At 43.8% G+C, this 18,882-nt stretch overlaps 1 protein-coding gene and 1 long non-coding RNA gene across 2 annotated transcripts in view; one reads left to right on the forward strand and one right to left on the reverse strand.

Annotated features, from left to right (window-relative positions):
• LOC122228503 overlaps positions 1 to 18,882 on the forward strand; it is a 109,247-nt gene that overhangs the window by 57,889 nt on the left and 32,476 nt on the right. Inside the window, exon 3 of the long non-coding RNA XR_006206621.1 lies at positions 1,414 to 1,516. This is a non-coding gene — a long non-coding RNA (uncharacterized LOC122228503). The remainder of the gene's footprint in view (positions 1 to 1,413; positions 1,517 to 18,882) is intronic.
• On the reverse strand, positions 3,556 to 3,987 carry NHLH2 (nescient helix-loop-helix 2). Its single transcript, XM_042953563.1, has one exon. It carries the CDS (start codon positions 3,985 to 3,987, stop codon positions 3,580 to 3,582), a length of 408 nt encoding a protein of 135 aa, XP_042809497.1. The 3' UTR covers positions 3,556 to 3,579.

The following is an 18,882-nucleotide window of genomic DNA, read 5'->3' on the forward strand; positions in this document are numbered from 1 at the left end:
AGGGAGCGAGCTGGGGGTGAAAGACAAGGCCCCTGGCAGTGGGGAGTGGAGAGAGATCGGCTTGGGCTGTTTTGGGTGGCTTGTGCACAAGACACGTTAACAAGATGTGAGAAGACGGCCCTCCAAGTAGCAGTGATCTTGGAAGCGGCTGGTTAGGTGGATCCAGGTATCTGCCTCTTCTGAGAGGCCTGCCCTAACAGCAGTCACAGGGCAGCAATGCCCTCAGCTGCCATTCTCAATTTACCCTGCTGTATTTTTCTTCACGGCAAAACTTGAAATTAAATATTGTTTACTTGTTGTCTTTTCTCCAGTAGACTTGGTCCCATCTGTTGCTCTTTTCGTGGCATCTAGAACAATGCTCAGCACACAGTAGGTCCTCAACAAATATTTGTTGAATGTAAGATTTGAATGATTGCCGTCATTCTACAGACAAGAATTATTACTCCCTTACCTGTGGCTGAATACATGTCGCTGAGCCCCTGTTACATGCCAGGGATGAGTCAGTTACCTTCTGGTGTAGCAGAGCACCACAGTGCTCCCTTTCTCTTTGGAGGGTGCTGAGCTGCCTTGGATCTGAAATTGCACAGTCCTCTCCTGGCCTCACAGGGGCCGTGTGCCTGGGAAAGGATGTTGCCCTTTGCCCTTGGTTCAGTCCGCCTTACTTAACACCAGAGGTGAGGGCCGTGGTCTGGGAAGTGAGTTAAAAGATCCCCGCCTAGCTGTCAATGGGAAGTCTGTGTAGGTCAGTTGGAAATTGAGCTCATAAACCAGGAAAAGGGGGCTGTCAGAAGGTTCTGGAGGTCAGAAGTTGACTCCATTTCTTGGCATGGGAGCAGAGCCGATTTTTCTGTCATACAAGAGAGAAGTGCCATGAGGACTGAGACTGTTCCTGGAGGGGGAATACTTCAATTCAAACACTCAGTCCAAAGACAGCATGTCTGGAGGCTGGAGGAACCAGTCCCTGCTGCAGTGGCCAGGACTTGGTCCAGGTACAAAGCCAAAGCAGGTTCCATTCTTTTTCATGCCCTAGAAAGTGTGTTCTTACTATGCACCTCCATGTGAAGAAGAGAATGAAGTCTCACTTACTAGGTATCTGTGAACTTGACTATAAGATACCTGGGTGAAAGGTGAAAATGCTCAGAATCCCAGATATTTCACAGACATAAAACGAAGTATCCATATAATTAGAATTTTTACTTGGCAACCAGAGATTTGGTGTGATATAGACTCATGGTTCATAATATTCTATATGTGTGTGTGTGTGTATATATGTTGTACATATGTATAGAGTTTTAAAGTTATTCATGTGTTCTGCTTATACACGGACTATTTCACATCTTTATAGGCTTTGGTAGATGACATTCTTCACATCCCAAGGTTGGTCCAGGACTTAGTTTTTTTTCTTGTTTGCAGGTGTCATGTCTGGATTAGATGTTCGAGTGCTACAATATACACCTTGTTCTTAACAAGTGCCACGAAGACTCAGTGTCATCATCTTGGGGTCTTCTTACTGCCAGTAAGTAGCCGTGTGATTTAGTGTAGGGCACGTAAACTCCCTGTGCCTCAGTTTCCTAAATCAAATTTGAAGAGGTTGAGTTAATTACTAAGACTCCTTTTAGAGCCAAAAAACCCATGATTAAATAATATTTTTCTGCAGGCATTATAATTTATTCCTCATTGGGAGGAACATGCTCTGTGTCACCATCACATGTAGGACATCTATAGATGATCAGTATCCAAGTTTAGGAAAAGTATCAAATACCTCAGTACATAAATTTGTTAATGTTTGGGTTGTTGGGGGTTTTTTTGTGTGTATATTTTTTATTTAGTTCCTTTCTGAGGATTGTGTCCATTAAGATACTTCATGCTCAGCCAGTATGTTTATTATTTTTCAATAGTATGCTTTAAATAAAGGAGAGAACTTTATTTGATACCTTTATTTATATGCAAAACAGCGCACCATTCATGAGATATGAAAAACTTGTCAGATAGAAACCAGGTTATATCTATTTTCACTACAAAATATTGCATTATATAAAGCAACAGAGACACAAAAAAACCCTGAAAAAGACTAAAATCTTTGGATAGCAGATGTGTGGTTTTTTTTTTCCCTTGTCTCTAAAATACACTCCTTGTTTTAAGAGTTTCACAGCTGAGAACATGAAACATTTTCAGGTTATAGACTTTTCTTTTTGGTTGTCACAGAGGAAAGTAGTTTTGAAATCTTTTTTTTTTTTTTAGGAAAATAACTTAATTTCCTAAAATCATCCCACGCACAAACAGCACACACACACACACACACACACACACACACACACACACACACAAAGAAGCTACTGTCCTTATAAACAGTTTGTAAAGTACTTTTCAGACATAACTACACATAAGAATAACAACACTTACTTTTTTTAAAAAACTATAATAGTGAAGTGCTAATGTTGCTGATCTCACAACAAAAGAACCTTTTCAAGAACAAACATCTTAATATATAAAATATGTTTAGAAACAGGGAGAAGTGGGAAATTTGTTATACAAGTGCAATATAATTAGAGCAAAAAAGAAAGACCACAGTATAATCTCAACAGACACATAAAAAGTTAGACATAATTATTCCACAGGAAAAATTGTAAACACTTGACTATAAATAAATTGGCACAGAGTATCCAAAGTAAAATTATCACCACTCTGAAAAATAAATGTCTTGAAAAAAATACTCTACTCCTTCTAACATAAATAAAAATAGGTTGTCTTTTGCTAACTGTACCTATGGGTCCACATGTTTAAGGTCACAAATAGATGTTTTTGGATATATAAAGGGGCACTTTGCCTGAAAAAGCAATCAGATATTAAAATTTCCATTTAAATATGGATGCTCCTGTCTACATCAGTGTCCTACCTTGGGGTTAAAATCTCACCAAGATCAAATCTTCCCACAGTGTGTCTGTTCTTTATCTTTTAAGCTTACCAATATTCAGGGTTTGTCTGTTTTATTTGGATCCTAATATAATCTTCCCTTCCACAGCAGAATGGAAACTCCTGTTCCACCGCTCTGTGCCTTAAATCTCTACACTGGAGGAGAGTCCCTCCCACCCCCTCCAAATGTTAGGTGATTTGTCAATTAGAAAAATCCCAGATAGTCTAAAGTTAGGAGGCTTTACTCTGAGCTTCTGAGCTCCTGCCCTCATTCTTTCAAAACGTGAAGATCTGTGGGAGATAAATGGAGAACTCAAAGCCTCCAGTGAGCTAAAGCAACCACCCTTAAATGGATCCTAACACGCGATGGGGAGGTTTGGAGGCTGTGCGTTGCGGGTGCCTCGGGGAGGCTCGCCTGGAATAACGCCCCCTGCAAACCCCGGGGCTCGCCAGACAACCCCACCTTCCCGAGTTGGAAACCTTCCCTCGACTCCCCGCTGACCGGAGAGAGCTCGAACGCGTGGCAAGCTTCCTCCCGCGTCCAGGCCTCTCGCGACGGCTGTCCGGCTGGGCGGCCCTCTCGTCCACCAGCCCGGCGGCTGCCCCCCGGGGCCGGTGGCGCTCCCCCGGCTTCCGGACAGGCGGCCTCCCGCCGCGCCCGCGGCCCTACACGTCCAGGACGTGGTTGAGATAGGAGATGTAGCAGATGGCCAGGCGCAGGATCTCGATCTTGGAGAGCTTCTTGTCCGGGGGCAGCGTGGGCAGCAGTTTGCGGAGCTCGGCGAAGGCCAAGTTGAAGGCCTCCACGCGGATGCGCTCGCGGGTGGCGTGGGCCGAGCGGTACTTGGCGGTAGCGCGCCGGCGGCGGCGCTTCTCCTCGCGGCTCAGCTGCTGCGGGTGCGGGTAGAGCGCGGCCCGGCTGCCGCCCTTGCCGTCGCCCTCGGCCTCCTCCACCGGCTCCAGGTCCGACACGCTGCCCAGTACCTTGGCCTCCGCGCCGCCCAACGACTCCGGGTCCGAGTGCGCCGAGCTGGGGTGGTCCGAGTCGGCGGCTTGGTCCGGACTCAGCATCATTTTGGAAGCTGAGGGGGAGTCAGAACATCAATCAATAAAAGGAAGGGTCATCCTTGGATCCGAGGGAGAGCGGGCGAGGGCCTACCGGGCCGGTCCTCGGCGCGTCCCGGGTCTCCTCCCCACCCCAGGAGGGCGCGCTCGGCGGAGCTGGCCCCGCGGGCAGGCAGCGCGCGGAGAGGGGCAGACCCGAGGGCCCGAGCCGCGCGCCTCCCCGCGCCGGGGCCAGCGAGGTCCCGGCTGGGCCCCGGCCGCATCCCGGACCCGACTCCTGGCCTGCGGGAGGCCGAGACCGGCCTGTGGGCCCGGCCCGGCGGGGAAGCGGCAGGCCCAGAAGGCTGCGCGCGCGTCCGGTGCCTCCTTCTGCCAAAATACCGACCCCGCCAGGCCGCCTGCCTTCCTTCCCCTTCCCTGACAAACGAACGATGCCGAACGGCGAGCACTTCTGGGTTGTACGCGGGGCGGGGGGGACGCCGTGGGCGCCCCGGCCCCGAGGACCTTGGACCAGGCAGCCGGAGGCCGCGGCGCCCGTGGGCCTCGCACCAGTCTGTGGCGTGCGGGGCGGCCGCGGCCGTGGAGGGCGCCCCGCGCTGGAGGGGAGCCCCGGTCACTAGTGCGGACGGAGGGCAGGCGGCCCGAAGGGGGCAGCTTCTCCGTCCCCCTCGCGCTTCCCCGGAAAAACAAAGCAATGACTGAACAAACGCGAAGGCTCCTTTCTCCGGAAAATTGACCCTTTTGCCCTCGCGGCCCCCCGAAGCACCATCTGTCACGCAGACAGCCACACACATCGGGGACCTAGGGACGCGGCGACGTGGCATGAGACAATGCGCCCAGCAGCCGGCCGGCCACCTCACGGGAAAATGCCGCCGGCGGGGTAGTGGCGGGAGGGGAGGCTGGGAGGGAAAGGGAGACCCGGGGCGGGAGGACGCGACCCGAGCTTCCTCTCCAAGGGCCAAGCCCGGTGCTGGGGGGGGAGGGGTCGGAATCGAGAGCCCCGCAGCGGCCCCGGGGCGGCCTGGCCCAGGCGGAGCGGGGCTGTGCTCAAGCTCTCCTGGAAAGACGCCTTCCCGGGAAGGCCGCCCCGCCGGGCTCCTGCCGGGGCCTCGAGCTCCGACACCGACCGCGCGCCTCCTGGGAGGGGGTTGCCCACAACCCCCGGGGCTCGGGTGGTCTGCGGGGGGGGTGGGGGGGGTGGTCCGGCCTCCAAGAAAGGGGCCGGCACCTGCGGGGCAGCGCGCACCGACCGCCGGCGCCAGTAGGAGAGCACCAGGCCGCGGGCCCCGCGCGTGTAGCCCGAGAGACGCTCGCCGCGGGAGAAATCCGTGGCGGCGACGAGTCGGAGGGCTCGCTTCTAGAGAAACAAAAGCCAGGGAGGTGAGCTCCGCTCCTCGCGCCGCGCTCGCCCAGGAGCGAATGTGTCTCCAAGCTGGCTCGTACTGCGCTGCGAGGAAAGCGGGTCCTCGAAGGCAAAATAAAAACAAATGCTCCAAGTGAGCTACATGTGACTCCCTACGGGCTTCTCTCGGGTACGTTTATAAAGGAGAACAACTTGCACCTGTACATTCGGCTTGAAAGGGCATAAATAAATTGGCGAGTGGTGGAAAATCACAGTAAGCATCGACATAGTTGTAGTGCGGCTAAAAAGTTCCCGGGTTGCCTTCAAAGCATGCTAAATTCTCCTCCAGATATCTTTTTAAAATAGTCACAAATAGCATGTCGTGCATACATCCATTTCACAATTAGCTGAAGGACATCTATGAAGACGGTATGAATAATCTAACTTAGTTCCAAGGTGGGAAAAAAAATTACTGAAAGGAGCCTTACCTTGTAAAAGCCTTTTCGATAATCTTTTCTCCAATCTTTTAGAGTTACAAGTCCCAAAGAATAGAGGGGAGAAATTCCGAAGTATATATTAAAAGCAGCAAATATTTATTACATTCGAGTGTGAAAAAGCAGCTGTCATCTCGCTGGTGTCCACAGCGAGGGACGATAGTGTCTCAGGATGTGGACGATGTAAATGATTGTTCACTTAGTTGATAGACCAAAAATGCCTTCTCCTTTTAATTGTTCTCAAACATTTCGGGAAATTCGTTGTTGATTTTTTTTTTTTTTTTAAATGAGGTGTTGAAAAGTCTGGTGCCTTTTTTCCTCTTCTGGGTCTCTATAAATAACAAAAGAGATGCAGAGATAAACACAATCACATCAAAGGGCTGATTCCTCCACTTTCTAATAGTGGAAGAATCAATAAGAAAGATGGTTACATTAGATAAGATCCCGCTCCTGTAGGACTCCTTTCCTTCCCTTAATACCGTGGAGAAGAAACTGGGAAGTGCAAGGCAGAGATGCGATCTTCCTCAGAAGTGATTTTTTTTTTTTTTTTTTTTTTGAGATAAGGCTTTGTTCAGCTGATGTCTCCCCAGTCCCCAGGAACACAATACTGTAACTCGGGGCTAAGCTTGCCTCTTCCTCTCTCCTCATTTACTTGTAGATTGTATAAACAGGCACCTATTTGCAGTTTCAAAGTCTTCCAAGGCTTGCTAACACCTCCCACCCCCACCCCCTCCTTTCTTTACCTTATAGCAAAATACATATAGTCTGGCTTGGAGACGCTTGGAGAAAGGTTCGTGGAAAGTGAATGTCTCCCGGAGTAACAGTGACAGGGACGCGGAGAAAGACGGGAGAGGGTGGGAGAGCCAGAGCAAAGAGGCAGAGATGCGTGTGTGGCTTCTTGGCTCTCCTGGTACCAATTGATTCAGCCTGGAGATGGTGGAAGAGATAAAGGCTTAAGAAGGGGGATGGAATTTTTTTCCCCTAAATTGATATTTAATGGGAAATCCTATTGGACAGAAACCTGGACATGAGTCACTTAATTGGACTTGACATCTGTCACAGTGTGGGAGTTTTCACAGCCCAAATATTTTAGCAGATCAGATTCCCACTGAATCTGTGCCATAAAATATAACAGTTGAAAGCAGTCCATGATAGAAACCTTAGCCTCTAAACAGAGTCTCTAGCCATTATCAGACTATTTCTCTTTTTCCGATTATTGATGCAGTCTTTAAGTGCAAATAAGCAACATATTGACTGTGGAAAATTTCTCCTCACATATTAGAAAACCGGCATCTTCCCCTAATGTTTGGGAAAGTATTTGTGTCCAGAACATGAAAATATATACTATATATGGTACTATAATAAATATATTCACGTATGTAGTGGCCAACATTTATTAGTGATCATCAGAAGATATTTGATCAAGACTTGATGAAGCATATTCATGTTTTTGAAATATATCCTGCCACTGGACTAATTTTCCAATATGTGGTTTAAAAAAAAAAACAAAAAACCTTTCAATAGATTAAGTCATTGGTGGAACTGGGAACAGAATCCAGGCATTGTAATTTCAGAGAGCACTCTAGGAGACCATCCTACTTTCCTAAATATGTTTGTTTTTCTCTACCCATTCGCTCATTCAAGTTAAAGTCTGGCATATTACATGTGTTGATTATTGCACTTCATTTTTGCTTATTTTACCATGTGAATATTTAGCGTAGGGGCAGTGCATTGGGCCAGGATGTAAACACACACAAATCACCAGTGTATTGCAGCACATTATGCCTTTGCTATACCCGACCCCGTGGCCCTGAATTTATATGCCTTATAACAAAAGGGAAAATCTAGTTCAATTACTTGGCCACTTTATAAAGACACTGTTAGTCTCCATCAACTAAGTATTATTTGCAATCATTTTGGCTTTTTTGATTGTGTAAGCTTAAAAGAAATAAAGAAATACTGTAGCCTTATTCTCCATGTCAATAATTCCCTGGGGGAACATTTGTGGAGAGAGGACTCCTCATTTTTCCTTCTTTTTCAATTTTGCTCTAAAAACAGGTTTTATCATCAGGGGAGAGGATTGATCAGCCTACCCCTGGGAGTGACCCTCATGGCTGCCACCAGTCCTGTTTGCCTTTGCACACATATTTCAGCCTAGGGGAGATGCCTGGACCAGAATGGGGTGGGGGTGGGGAGAGTAGGAAGTGTCTCCAAGGAAAATGGGCACCAACACTTTCCAGCTTTGCCTCTGCCCAGCCCCAGCACAGAAGCATGTTTTAGATATCCCCAGGACGTTTCAGCAGAGGCAGAAGCCAGCTGCATTTAGGTGGCAGTGGAAAGAGGTGAGTGGAGGAACTCCCCAAGGTGTAAAGATGAAGGGAAAAGGGAGGTTTCCCCACTCTGGCCAAGCATCCACACATAGCCAGACCTGTGCACCCAGATGCACACCCACAGATACCTGTAGTCTCACCCCCCACTACTCATGTAATCTGGCTGGCTCTGTTAGACTGCTACACATTCAGACTGACAAAGTGAAAAACCTGGTAAGTCTAATCACCGTAGCTCATGAGACCATTGCTGCCGTGGGAAGCCACTGGTACCTCTAGTTACCCTGGTGTTGGAGGAAGGAAGGAAGTGGGGGGAACATACCAGGGCAGGTCAGATCCTGCCAACGTGTGTGTGGATCCAGATACGTTCTTTTTTACATTCAGGCTTACCGATTCCATACTGACAGCCTGCGTGTACATAAAGCCCTTGTAAACAGGTACACGCTTAGCCTCATACATAGCCATGGCTGGATGCACAGTCATGGTCACAAACATGAATTCACGCTCACACACGTGTGCATTCTCCCTTCCAGGAAAGCCTCCCCCTCTCCTACTGCCACCTTTGCCTTTTCTAAGACCTCCCTAGCACAGATGGTCCCTCCTTCTGTGCTTCATAAGCACTTTTTTTCCTATCCCCCTTAGAGATTACATATCGTACACGGTGATTCTCGGTTTCCATACCTGTGTTTCCCACTAGGCTGTGACGCTCCCAGGGCAGGTCTGTAGCTCATGGCCCCAGCAAGGATGTCTGAGTTTGACACATTGTAAGTACTCAGTACTATGGTGAATGACTCTCTATGTACAGAGGCAGCTGGAGTATTTGTAACACAGAAACATTTCCATCAAAAGACCCTTAGTTTCATCCGTATCGGTTTCCTCCCCTATAAAAGTGAGGATAATAATCCTACCCTCCTCACTTCACAGGCTGGTTATGAGACTCACCGTATGTGAAAGTATCTTCTAAAATACCAAGCATCATACAAATGAAGATACTATGGAGTATTAGGAGTAATATTAGGTAATATTATTAAATCAGTAGGGAGGTGGCAAGCAGTGATTTAAAAAGCCAGACTTCCTGGCTCTATCATAGGCTAGCCATGTAAACTTAAGGGATTTACTTTACTATCCTGGACCTCAGTTTTCTGTCTATAAAATGGGAATGAGAAAAGTATATCATGTTGTTATGTTATGTCATTCTTTTTCTAAAGACGAACAAAGATAATCTGTGTACTTAACTGAATGCCTAAAACTCATGCTCAATCAGGTTGACTATTCATATGGTTAATAATATTACTGTTATTGTTCAAAATAAATATTGTGAACCAGAAATACAAAATAAAATTACATGAAATATAAACATATCCATATACTCACCCCAATTGTGTGTGTGTGTGTGTCTGTCTGTCTGTCTGTCTGTCTGGCAACTAACCTACAGTGAGCACTTTCCATGTCAAACATAGGTCTAGGGACTTTACACATATTAACTCATTTTATCTTCATCACAAACTGTTGAGACAGGTACTGTTGTTATCCTGGTTTTGCATATTAAGGAAATTGGGACACAAAACATGATCTATTCAAGGGTGTACAGCTAATAAATTATGGAGCCAAAATATAGACTGAGGTAGTCTAAACTCAGAAACTGCCACCACTGTGCATTTACTGCTTCTATGGTCATAGTATCCTATACAAATATACTCAGGTAGAGGACTTATTCACCAAAAGAAATGCATATTCTGAAGGAGAAATATATACACACGCAAAACATATATAAAATACCACATTTTGCATTCAGAGGTGGTCAGTGTGCAAACAGTTTTAAATACTTACTGTGCATCTAGCATTGTGCCAGACGTTACTGGACTACAGAAGCTTTATAATTATTTGTTAATTCCACTAGACAGCTGTTTCCAATCTATTTTCTTCCATTTTGCACCCTATCAGCAAAAATTTTGAGCATACACATCCAGTATATGTATTTTATTGTTAACAAACTTTATGCAGAGACTACTAGCATATTCTATAATTATAAAGCATAAATGAAAAGACATTTTTAAGTAATGCTAAACATAAAAATAATTTTTGTTAAAAATTTGTATTAAAATACAAAAGCCTATTAACTGCAAAAAATATTGATAATATATAGTTTTTGGAAACAATAAGCTTCATTTTATTGTAATCATTGCTTAACCCTTTGTGATAATGTGATCTGATGGTCTGGTTTTTAAGCCCAACTTATTTAGAATCTGGTTATGGCAAATACAACAGAAAGGGATGTAATACAAAAATTCAAAGATCCAAATAGTAGTTCATCATTGATTGTTAACTAAATTCTATTTCTGATTTTTCTGTATTATCTATCAAATGTGCCAAAGTTTCGTTGAAATTTGGCTAGCAAATTTCCTTCTAGTGGGAATTTATTATTCTTTTAAGAAATGAGTTCAAAATCCCTGAAACTCTTTATTTGGACACTTTTTTTTAACAGTTTGGATTTTTCTAAGTATTTTAAGTGTTTGCATGTAAGAGATTTTGACATACGGGCACATTTCCATTGTTTTGGACATCAAAAATCACATATAATAGAACAATTTCCAAATATCTCTCTTTAAAATGCCTTTACCGTGGCACAAATTTTCTTTTTAAAAATCACTACTTAACTCTTCTAAAAATACATACTTGAAGAGACACATTTAAGGTGTTTTGTTTGTTTTTAATCTGTTAGCTTCCAATTGACATCCTTTAGTCATAAAAAAATAAATTTGGAACACTTAAATATGAACAAGATCTTTTAAGAGATTCTGTAAGAGCTTTGCTATGTACTAATTGATTCTTTGTGGGACATTAGAATTTCATGGTCTCTTCTGGTTTCATGTATTGCAAAGATTCTACCATATTCTAAAAGACTCGTATTTCTAAAACTACGTGGGTATATCTGGTATACTTCTTCAACTTCCTTATGGAAAATTCTTGCCTAGGAATTATTTAGTGAATAAATTTTGTTTGTGAGGTATTTCTGGCCCCAGGCTCTATATTTGAGTTAAAGAAGCCATTTCCTCAGTGGTTATACGTCCACAACTTTTCCATAAATCATTCTTTAAAAAAAATTTTTTTTTAATGTTTATTTTTGAGACAGAGAGAGAGCACGAGCAGGGGAGGGGCAGAGAGAGAGAGACACACACAGAATCCGAAGCAGGCTCCAGGCTCTGAGCTGTCAGCACAGAGCCCGGTGCAGGGCTCGAACTCATGGACTGTGAGATCATAACCTGAGCTGAAGTCGGATGCTCAACCGACTGAGCCATCCAGGCACCCCCATAAGTCATTCTTTTATTAAAGATCATTTCCGTTGTGAGTAGCTCCTCTCCCATACATTTTACCTTTAATGCCCTCTTAAAAAGAGAAGTTCTTGGGGTGCCTGTGTGGTTCAGTTGGTTGAACGTCCAACTTTGGCTTACGTCATGATCTCACAGTCCGTAAGTTCGACCCCTGCGATGGGCTCTGTGCTGACAGCTCAGAGCCTGGAGCCTGCTTTGGATTCTGTGTCTCCCTCCCTCTCTGCCCCTCCCCCGCTCATGGTCTGTCTGTCTCTCTCTCTCTCTGTCTCTGTCTCTGTCAAAAATAAATAAGCATTAAAAAAAAAGAGAGAAGTTCTTTGTGTATATGATTATTGAAACAGAATCTGTGAAGTACTGTGAGCTGAAACACGTTAGAAATAGCTGCTCTTTTTTCTCATCCCACTAAATAGCAAACTTCCAACACTACATGATTTGGTCTCATACTTGTTTCTTCAAATCTCCAGCGGTGTGTTGTGTCCCCATGCCTATCAGTGAAATTTGCTGACATGGGAGTGCATTTTAGTTTGTTACCTTCTTAGTGTTTGTGTACTATTTCAGCCTTCTCCCCAAGAGTGGCTTTTGCTATAAAATATGAAACCTTAAACAGGGCGCCTGGGTGGTTCAGTCAGTTAAGTGTCTTGACTCTTGATTTCAGATCAGGTCATGATCTCACAGTTCATAGGTTTGAGCCCCACATCGGGCTCTGTGCTGAGAGCACAGATCCTGCTTGGGATTCTCTCTTTCTCTTTCTCTTTGCACCGCACCCCCCCCCCCCCCCCCCGCACACTCTCTTTCTCTCTCAAAATAAATAAATAAATATTTTTAAAAAGCTTCTAAGTATTTACCATTATATTTAGTGAAATGTTTAAAAACTTTTTTTTTAATCTTCACTTATTTTTGAGAGAGAGTGACAGAGTGTGAGCAGGGGAGGGGCAGAGAGTGAGGGAGACACAGAATCTGAAGTAGGTTCCAGACTCCAAGCTGTCAGCACAGAGCCGGATGGGGGGCTTGAACTTACAAACCATGAGATCATGACCTGAGCTGAAGTCAGATGCTTAGCCGACTGAGCCACCCAAAAGCCCCAGATTTAGTAAAATGTTTAAAAGTACTAGATTATGACATTATTTTAATTTTTTTAATTTAATTTATTTTTAAATTTACATCCAAGTTAGTTAGCATATAGTGTAACAATGATTTCAGGAGTAGACTCCTTAATGCCCCTTATCCATTTAGCCCATCCCCCCTCCAGTAACCCACTGTTTGTTCTCCATATTTAAGAGTCTCTTATGTTTTTGTCCCCCTCCCTGTTTTTGTATTATTTTTGCTTCCCTTTCCTTATGTTCATCTATTTTGTATCTTAAAGTCCTCATATGAGTGAAGTCATATGATATTTGTATTATGATATGATTTTAAATGTCACTGAAAAACTTAAGAGGTTTGCTTTCATGTTTTGGATGGTTAATTTTTAAAATCAGTTCATTGAAGTTTAATTTATACAAAGTAAAATTCACCCTTCAGAGATGGTTCAAATTCTATGAATTTGACAAATGTATAAGTTCATGTAACCAGTATAATCAAAATCTAGAACATTTCCATCACCCTAAAAGCATCCTGGTCTCCCTTAGTAACCAGTTCCTTTGTCCCACCCAGCCTCAGATAACCAGTGATCTGATTTCTGTTCCTATAGTTCTGCCTTTTCCAGAATATTGTAAAAATGGAATCATACAGTGTGTAGATTTTTGAGTCTGGCTTTTTTCCTCAACTTAAAGCTATTGGGATTCATCCATGTTGTTGCATGAATCAGCAATTTGGTGGTGGTGTTGTTATTTTCCTGGATAGTAAGCCATTGTATGATGTAGCACAATTTGTTTATCCATTCTCAGATGAATCGGCATTTGGGGTGTTTCCAGTTGGATACTAAGACTGCAGCTAAGAGAGGCACCTGGGGGGTTTAGTCGATTGAGCAAAGGACTCTTGATTTTGGCTCAGGTCACGATCTCACGGACATGAGATAGAGCTTAAGATTCTCTCTCTCCCTCTCCCTCTGTTTTTCCCCTGCTCACTCGCTCTCTCTCTCTCTCTCTCTCAAAAAAAAAAAAAATACAGCTAACAAATTTGGTATAACCATGCCCATACAGGCATGTGTGAGGGCATATGTATATACAGTTCTCCTGTAAATAACCGGGGTGAGATCATTGGGTGGTATGGTGTTTGTTGATCTTCATGAGAAATTGCCAAACTGTTTTACAAAGTAGTTGTATCATTTTACATTTTTGCCAGCAGTGCTCCAGCTGTCCAACAAATTCCCTAGTGTTTATTATGTTAGTTTTTAAAAGCTTATTTTAAGCCATTCTAATAGGTGTCTGGTAGTATCTCATTGTAATTTTATCTTGCATAACCCCCACCCCCTTTTAGCTTTACTGAGGTATAATGCATTTAATAAACTGCATGCATTTAAAGTGCACCGTGTAATAGAGTTTGGGGATATGTGTAGAGCCGTGAAACCATCACCGCCACCAGGGCCATGAGCATATCAATTATACTCTTATCCATCCCCGCTCATCCTCCCTCCTGCTCACCCCACAGGAAACCATTGGTCTAATTTCTGTCACTAGAGGTTATTTTGTGTTTCTAGAATTTTATATAAATGGGATCAAATATTAGGTTTTCTCTTTTGCATGCCTTTTCTCAGTGGGTCATTATTTTGAGATCCATCTGTGCTGTTGTATGTATCAATAGTCTGTTCCTTATTACTGCAGGGGAGTACCCATTTTACCACTTTCAGAACTCCTTATATGATTGCGGAGATACAAGTTTCTACAAGAATTGAGTCACGTGAGTCAACTCATATTTCTTCTGCCTGGAGAACGCCCTTTAACCTCAGGTCAGCTGGCACTGAATTTTCTCACCTATTGTTTTTCTGAAAATGCCTTTACTTGCTTTCATTTTTGAAAGATTTGCACTGGGTATAGAATTCTAAATTGACAGCTGTTTTTATTTTTTTCTTTCAGTATTTTAAATATGTGCTGGGTTGGTTTTGTTTTGTTTTTGTTTTTTTTTTTAGCTTGTGTAGTTTTTGACGAGCAGTCTGCTCTAGTCCTTATCTTTATTCCTCTGTATATCATGTATTCTCCCTCTACCCCTCCAGCTGCCATCAAAACTTTTTCTTTATTTTGGCTTTTCAGCAGATTAACTATGATGTATGCAGGGCTGTGTGAAGTATTTTGGTTTGCTAGTTTAGTGTCTATCCTCTTTGGAGTTGTCTGAGCTCCTTGGATCTGTGATTTATTGTGATTCATTATTTTGGGGTAATTCTTGGCCATTATTTTTTAGATATCTTTTCTTTCCCATTCTCTTTTTCTTCGCCTTCTTGGCTTTCAATTATAAGTATGTTATGATGTTTGATACTCTCCTGGATCTTTGGAATGCTCTGTTCTGTTGTCATTGTTGCTGTTGCTGTGGCCTTGTTCTTTCTCTTTGTGTCTTTTGTGTGTGTGATGGGGGGGACTGGTAATTTCTATTGGCAGATCTTCAAGCTAATTGATTCCCTCAGCTGGGTTCCATCTACTGATGAACATGTTGAAGACATTCTGCTTCTCTGATACTGGGTTTATCATTTCTAGAGTTTCCCTCTCCTGAAACTCCTCATATGTTGGTACCTGTTGTTGACCTTTTCCACTATATCCTTTTACATACTAATTATAGTTATTGTAAAATCCCTGTTGCTCATTCCATTATCCGAGTATTACTTGAGTTTGCTCCTACTGATTGCATTGTCTCTTGACAGTGGGTTTTCTGTGTGTGTGAGTGTGTGTAAAGTGTAGTTTTCCAGTGAATAGCAGATGTTTCATGTAGAACAGTAGAGACTGAGATAAATATTATTCATGCCAGGAAATGATCGTGGCTCTTCTTTGGTTGGACTGTTAGTGTGGAGAATTGAGTCATGTGAGTCAACTCAGTCAGCGTTGGGCTGGCTGTGGGTCTTGGTGTTGCTATGCTGAGCTTCAGTACAACCATAGACTTTAAATTCTTCAAGTGGCGGGCTACCTTTGCCTCGTGGTTAGGATAAGAGCTGTCATGATAGAAGCTTTTCTCGGGATTATCACTCCACCATCAGCTTTCGGCCTAGGTCTCTCGCCATGTGCACACCCCGTCCCCAGCTACAGACTGCTGGTGTTTATTGCTTTGTACCAGGCTTGTGTTGGGAGTACAAGGACCTCTCTGTTGTTCTACCCTGGTCTAAGTCTTAGGGAAGGACCTATGTACTCAAGCCTCAGGTGTGGGCCCCTCTCTGCGTTCCTGCTCCTCCTCCTTATGGCGCTCAAGTTCTGTCTTGGATTTGTGATTGATCTTGAGCAGGAGTTTTCTTCCTCCTCCCCCACTGGTAGGAAACCTCTGCTTGACATTAATTCAGGATCTTGGGCTCAAGATGGTTTTGTGCTTCTCCCCTAGGACTACTCTTTGTATAACCTACTTTCGCCCCACAGCAGGTCTTTTTCTGTGACTTGGGCAACAGTCTTTGCTGCCAGTCCCCCAAAAGCTTAAAGCTTTTGTTTCACATGGGAGAAGAATCTAGGGAAACAAGTGGTGTTTTCTGCCTGAACTCCACGCCTGCCAGTGACCTCCCATACACCTGTTCCACCCTTACTCTCATTCATGAGCATTCAGTAAAGGCTTAAGGATAAGAGCTTATGAAAACAATGAACTCCCCTTGGTGGGGCCCTCACTGTTCTGGACTGACACACGAACCCCCTCTTGGCCTTTAGCAACCCCTTAAAGTTGTAGTTGTTTCTCGTTCCTCACGTGTTTCTTGGCCAACACCTTTCTCTCATGTACTCTTCCATAGGTGAGAGAGTTTGTGTCTTCCACCTCTTATTAGAAGGACTTGTGTGTCTTTGGAACTCAGGCTGTTTCCTTGTTTTGTGATTTCAGCTCTCAGAAAGATTCGCTGAAATTTTCAATTTTATTTTTTATCTGGATTTTGCTCAATATTAGGATGGGAATGACAGCTTTGCAGCCCTCCACAGCCTAAGCAAAAGTGAAACTCCATGAGTAATTGTAAAAACTCATGGTTGTCATGACGGCATGGCACTATCATCAAATGAGCTATATCTAAGGATAAAAGATACCGTTCGATTGAGTGTCATTGTTCACTAGTTTACACTGTTAACAATTCTACATTTTTAGATAAGTTCTTGATGGACCTGCTTAGCTCCACGTGGTGTTTGTGGAAATGTCTGATGTAGCACTCATGTCTGCAATGGAGAGAGTGACGGCTGCCATCTTGTTTGTTGGCGTCTGCATTGTTAGTATGATATATAATTTATGGCATCTTTATTTATTTATTTTTTTTAATGTTTATTTATTTTTGAGACAGAGAGAGACAAAGCATGAACGGGGGAGGGGCAGAGAGAGAGGGAGACACAGAATCGGAAGCAGGCTCCAGACTCTGAGCCATCAGCCCAGAGCCCGACGCGGGGCTCGAACTCATGGACCGTGAGATCGTGACCTGAGCCGAAGTCGGACGCTCAACCGACTGAGCCACCCAGGCGCCCCTAATTTATGGCATCTTTAAATGAATTATTTTTAAGCCATTGGTCTCTTTGTGAGGGTTATTTTCTTAAAGCTAGATAATATAATTGCAAATCCTCTTAACCAAGCACATTCAAACTGCAATACATCACAGTACATTGAAAGGGATTAAATGGCAGAGGCCTCCACTGTCAACCCCTGTAAGTTTGACAACTCCCACTCTGCCCTGAGGATCCTTTTATACCATACATGACATATGGCTACACGACATAAACCCAACTGAAGGAACGAGGATCAGTCCACATATTATATGTCTGTAAGGCTTAATTTCTCTTTTTAGATAAAACGTTTGCTAGAATATTGGACATAGAAATTAGAAATTATAGAAATTCGAGGGACACCTGGCTGGCTCAGTCAGTAGAGAATGCAACTCTTGATCACGGGGTTGTAAGTTTGAGCCCCACGTTGGGTGTAGAGATTACTTAAAAATAAAATCTTTAGGGGCGCCTGGGTGGCTCAGTCAGTTAACGTCTGACTTGATTTCAGCTCAGGTCGTGATCTCACGCTTTGTGGGATCGAGCCCCACATCGGGGCTTACTCTCCTATGTATGGGCATTTAGGTTGTTTCAATACCTCACAATTATGAGCAATACTGACACCTATATCTGAAGTGATGTCAGTTTTTGAAAATAAAATGGTGTTTTCATTTCATACTTCCCTGGGTAGATTTGCCCATCTTGAGGTCCAGAGGGAAGGTACTGAAGTGCACGGAAGACGTCAGGGAATGGGAGCCATGTGCAGCTTAGACTCAGCGATGGAAAACCCACACGGTGGGGAAAATGATCCTGCACTCTGGTGGGGACAGTAATGAAGGGATGAGCAGTTGCATGGAACATATTCTTGAAGTCAGTGGTCCCTAAAGAGGAGTGTGTATACCCCAGGGGAAGAGCAAGTTAATCCTCCGGGCTACAGGAAGAAAAGGTTCGAACCACTTTTAAATTTTAGCTAAGATGAAATAACTGTTACCATTCTTTAGTGCACAGAGTGACAGCGATGACCTCGTTTGGTCACCAGCCACATGTGCACCCTGCTGCAGGTAGGGGATGGCAGTGGAAGTCACGAGTGTTATTTTGCTCTCGGTGAACTGCAGGGCATAGTAGCCTCGGTGTTAAGGGGGTAGCACTGGTGTGGCTACTTTTTGTTAAAGCAAGACCTTTCCACCATCGGAGAATCTTCAGGGTATGTTTTTTTATGAGATGAGGAGTGCCCCTCAAGATCTTGTATCCCCCATGGGAATTTGCCAGTGAACTCATGCAAAATTACTCTGAAGAGCCGTGAACTAGAAATGGAATTTAACACTTTTCTTTTGTAAAAAGGAAGTCCTCCAAACATACTGACCTTCCTATGACAACAAACGACAGAAAGGAGTTTGTAACCAAGTATATGTTTTCAAAAATAAATAAACAAGCACACTTAATCTGCTCTGCCAAAGTAACAAAAAGTGAGCAAGTAATAATGTTTCAAAAAAACTGGTGCTTCTGAGGAATCATTGAAGGATGGAAATGTGATTTTGTTACCAGAAAAAAAATGTGTTTCACCTATAAGGAAACCTCATACCTCTTCCCTTTACAAACAATTTAGAGACTAATTAAAATTATAATGTTTCCAAAAGCTTTCAATAACTTTTAAACCCAGATAAATACTAAATATTAAATAAAAATGTAAATATTGAAATGCAGTGCCTTCTGAGGGGCCTGGGTGTCTCAATCACTTGAGTGTCTGACTCTTGATTTTTGGCTCAGGTCATGATCCCAAAGTGATGGGATCCAGCCCAGAGCAAGGAGCCTGCTTGAGATTGTCTCTCTCTCTCTCTCTCT

Source organism: Panthera leo, chromosome C1 (assembly GCF_018350215.1).
Source record: "Panthera leo isolate Ple1 chromosome C1, P.leo_Ple1_pat1.1, whole genome shotgun sequence".
NCBI lineage: Eukaryota > Metazoa > Chordata > Mammalia > Carnivora > Felidae > Panthera > Panthera leo.

Excerpts from the sequence above, each read along its gene's own strand:
- NHLH2 (XM_042953563.1), bottom strand. The coding sequence starts at position 3,987 with ATGATGCTGAGTCCGGACCAAGCCGCCGACTCGGACCACCCCAGCTCG.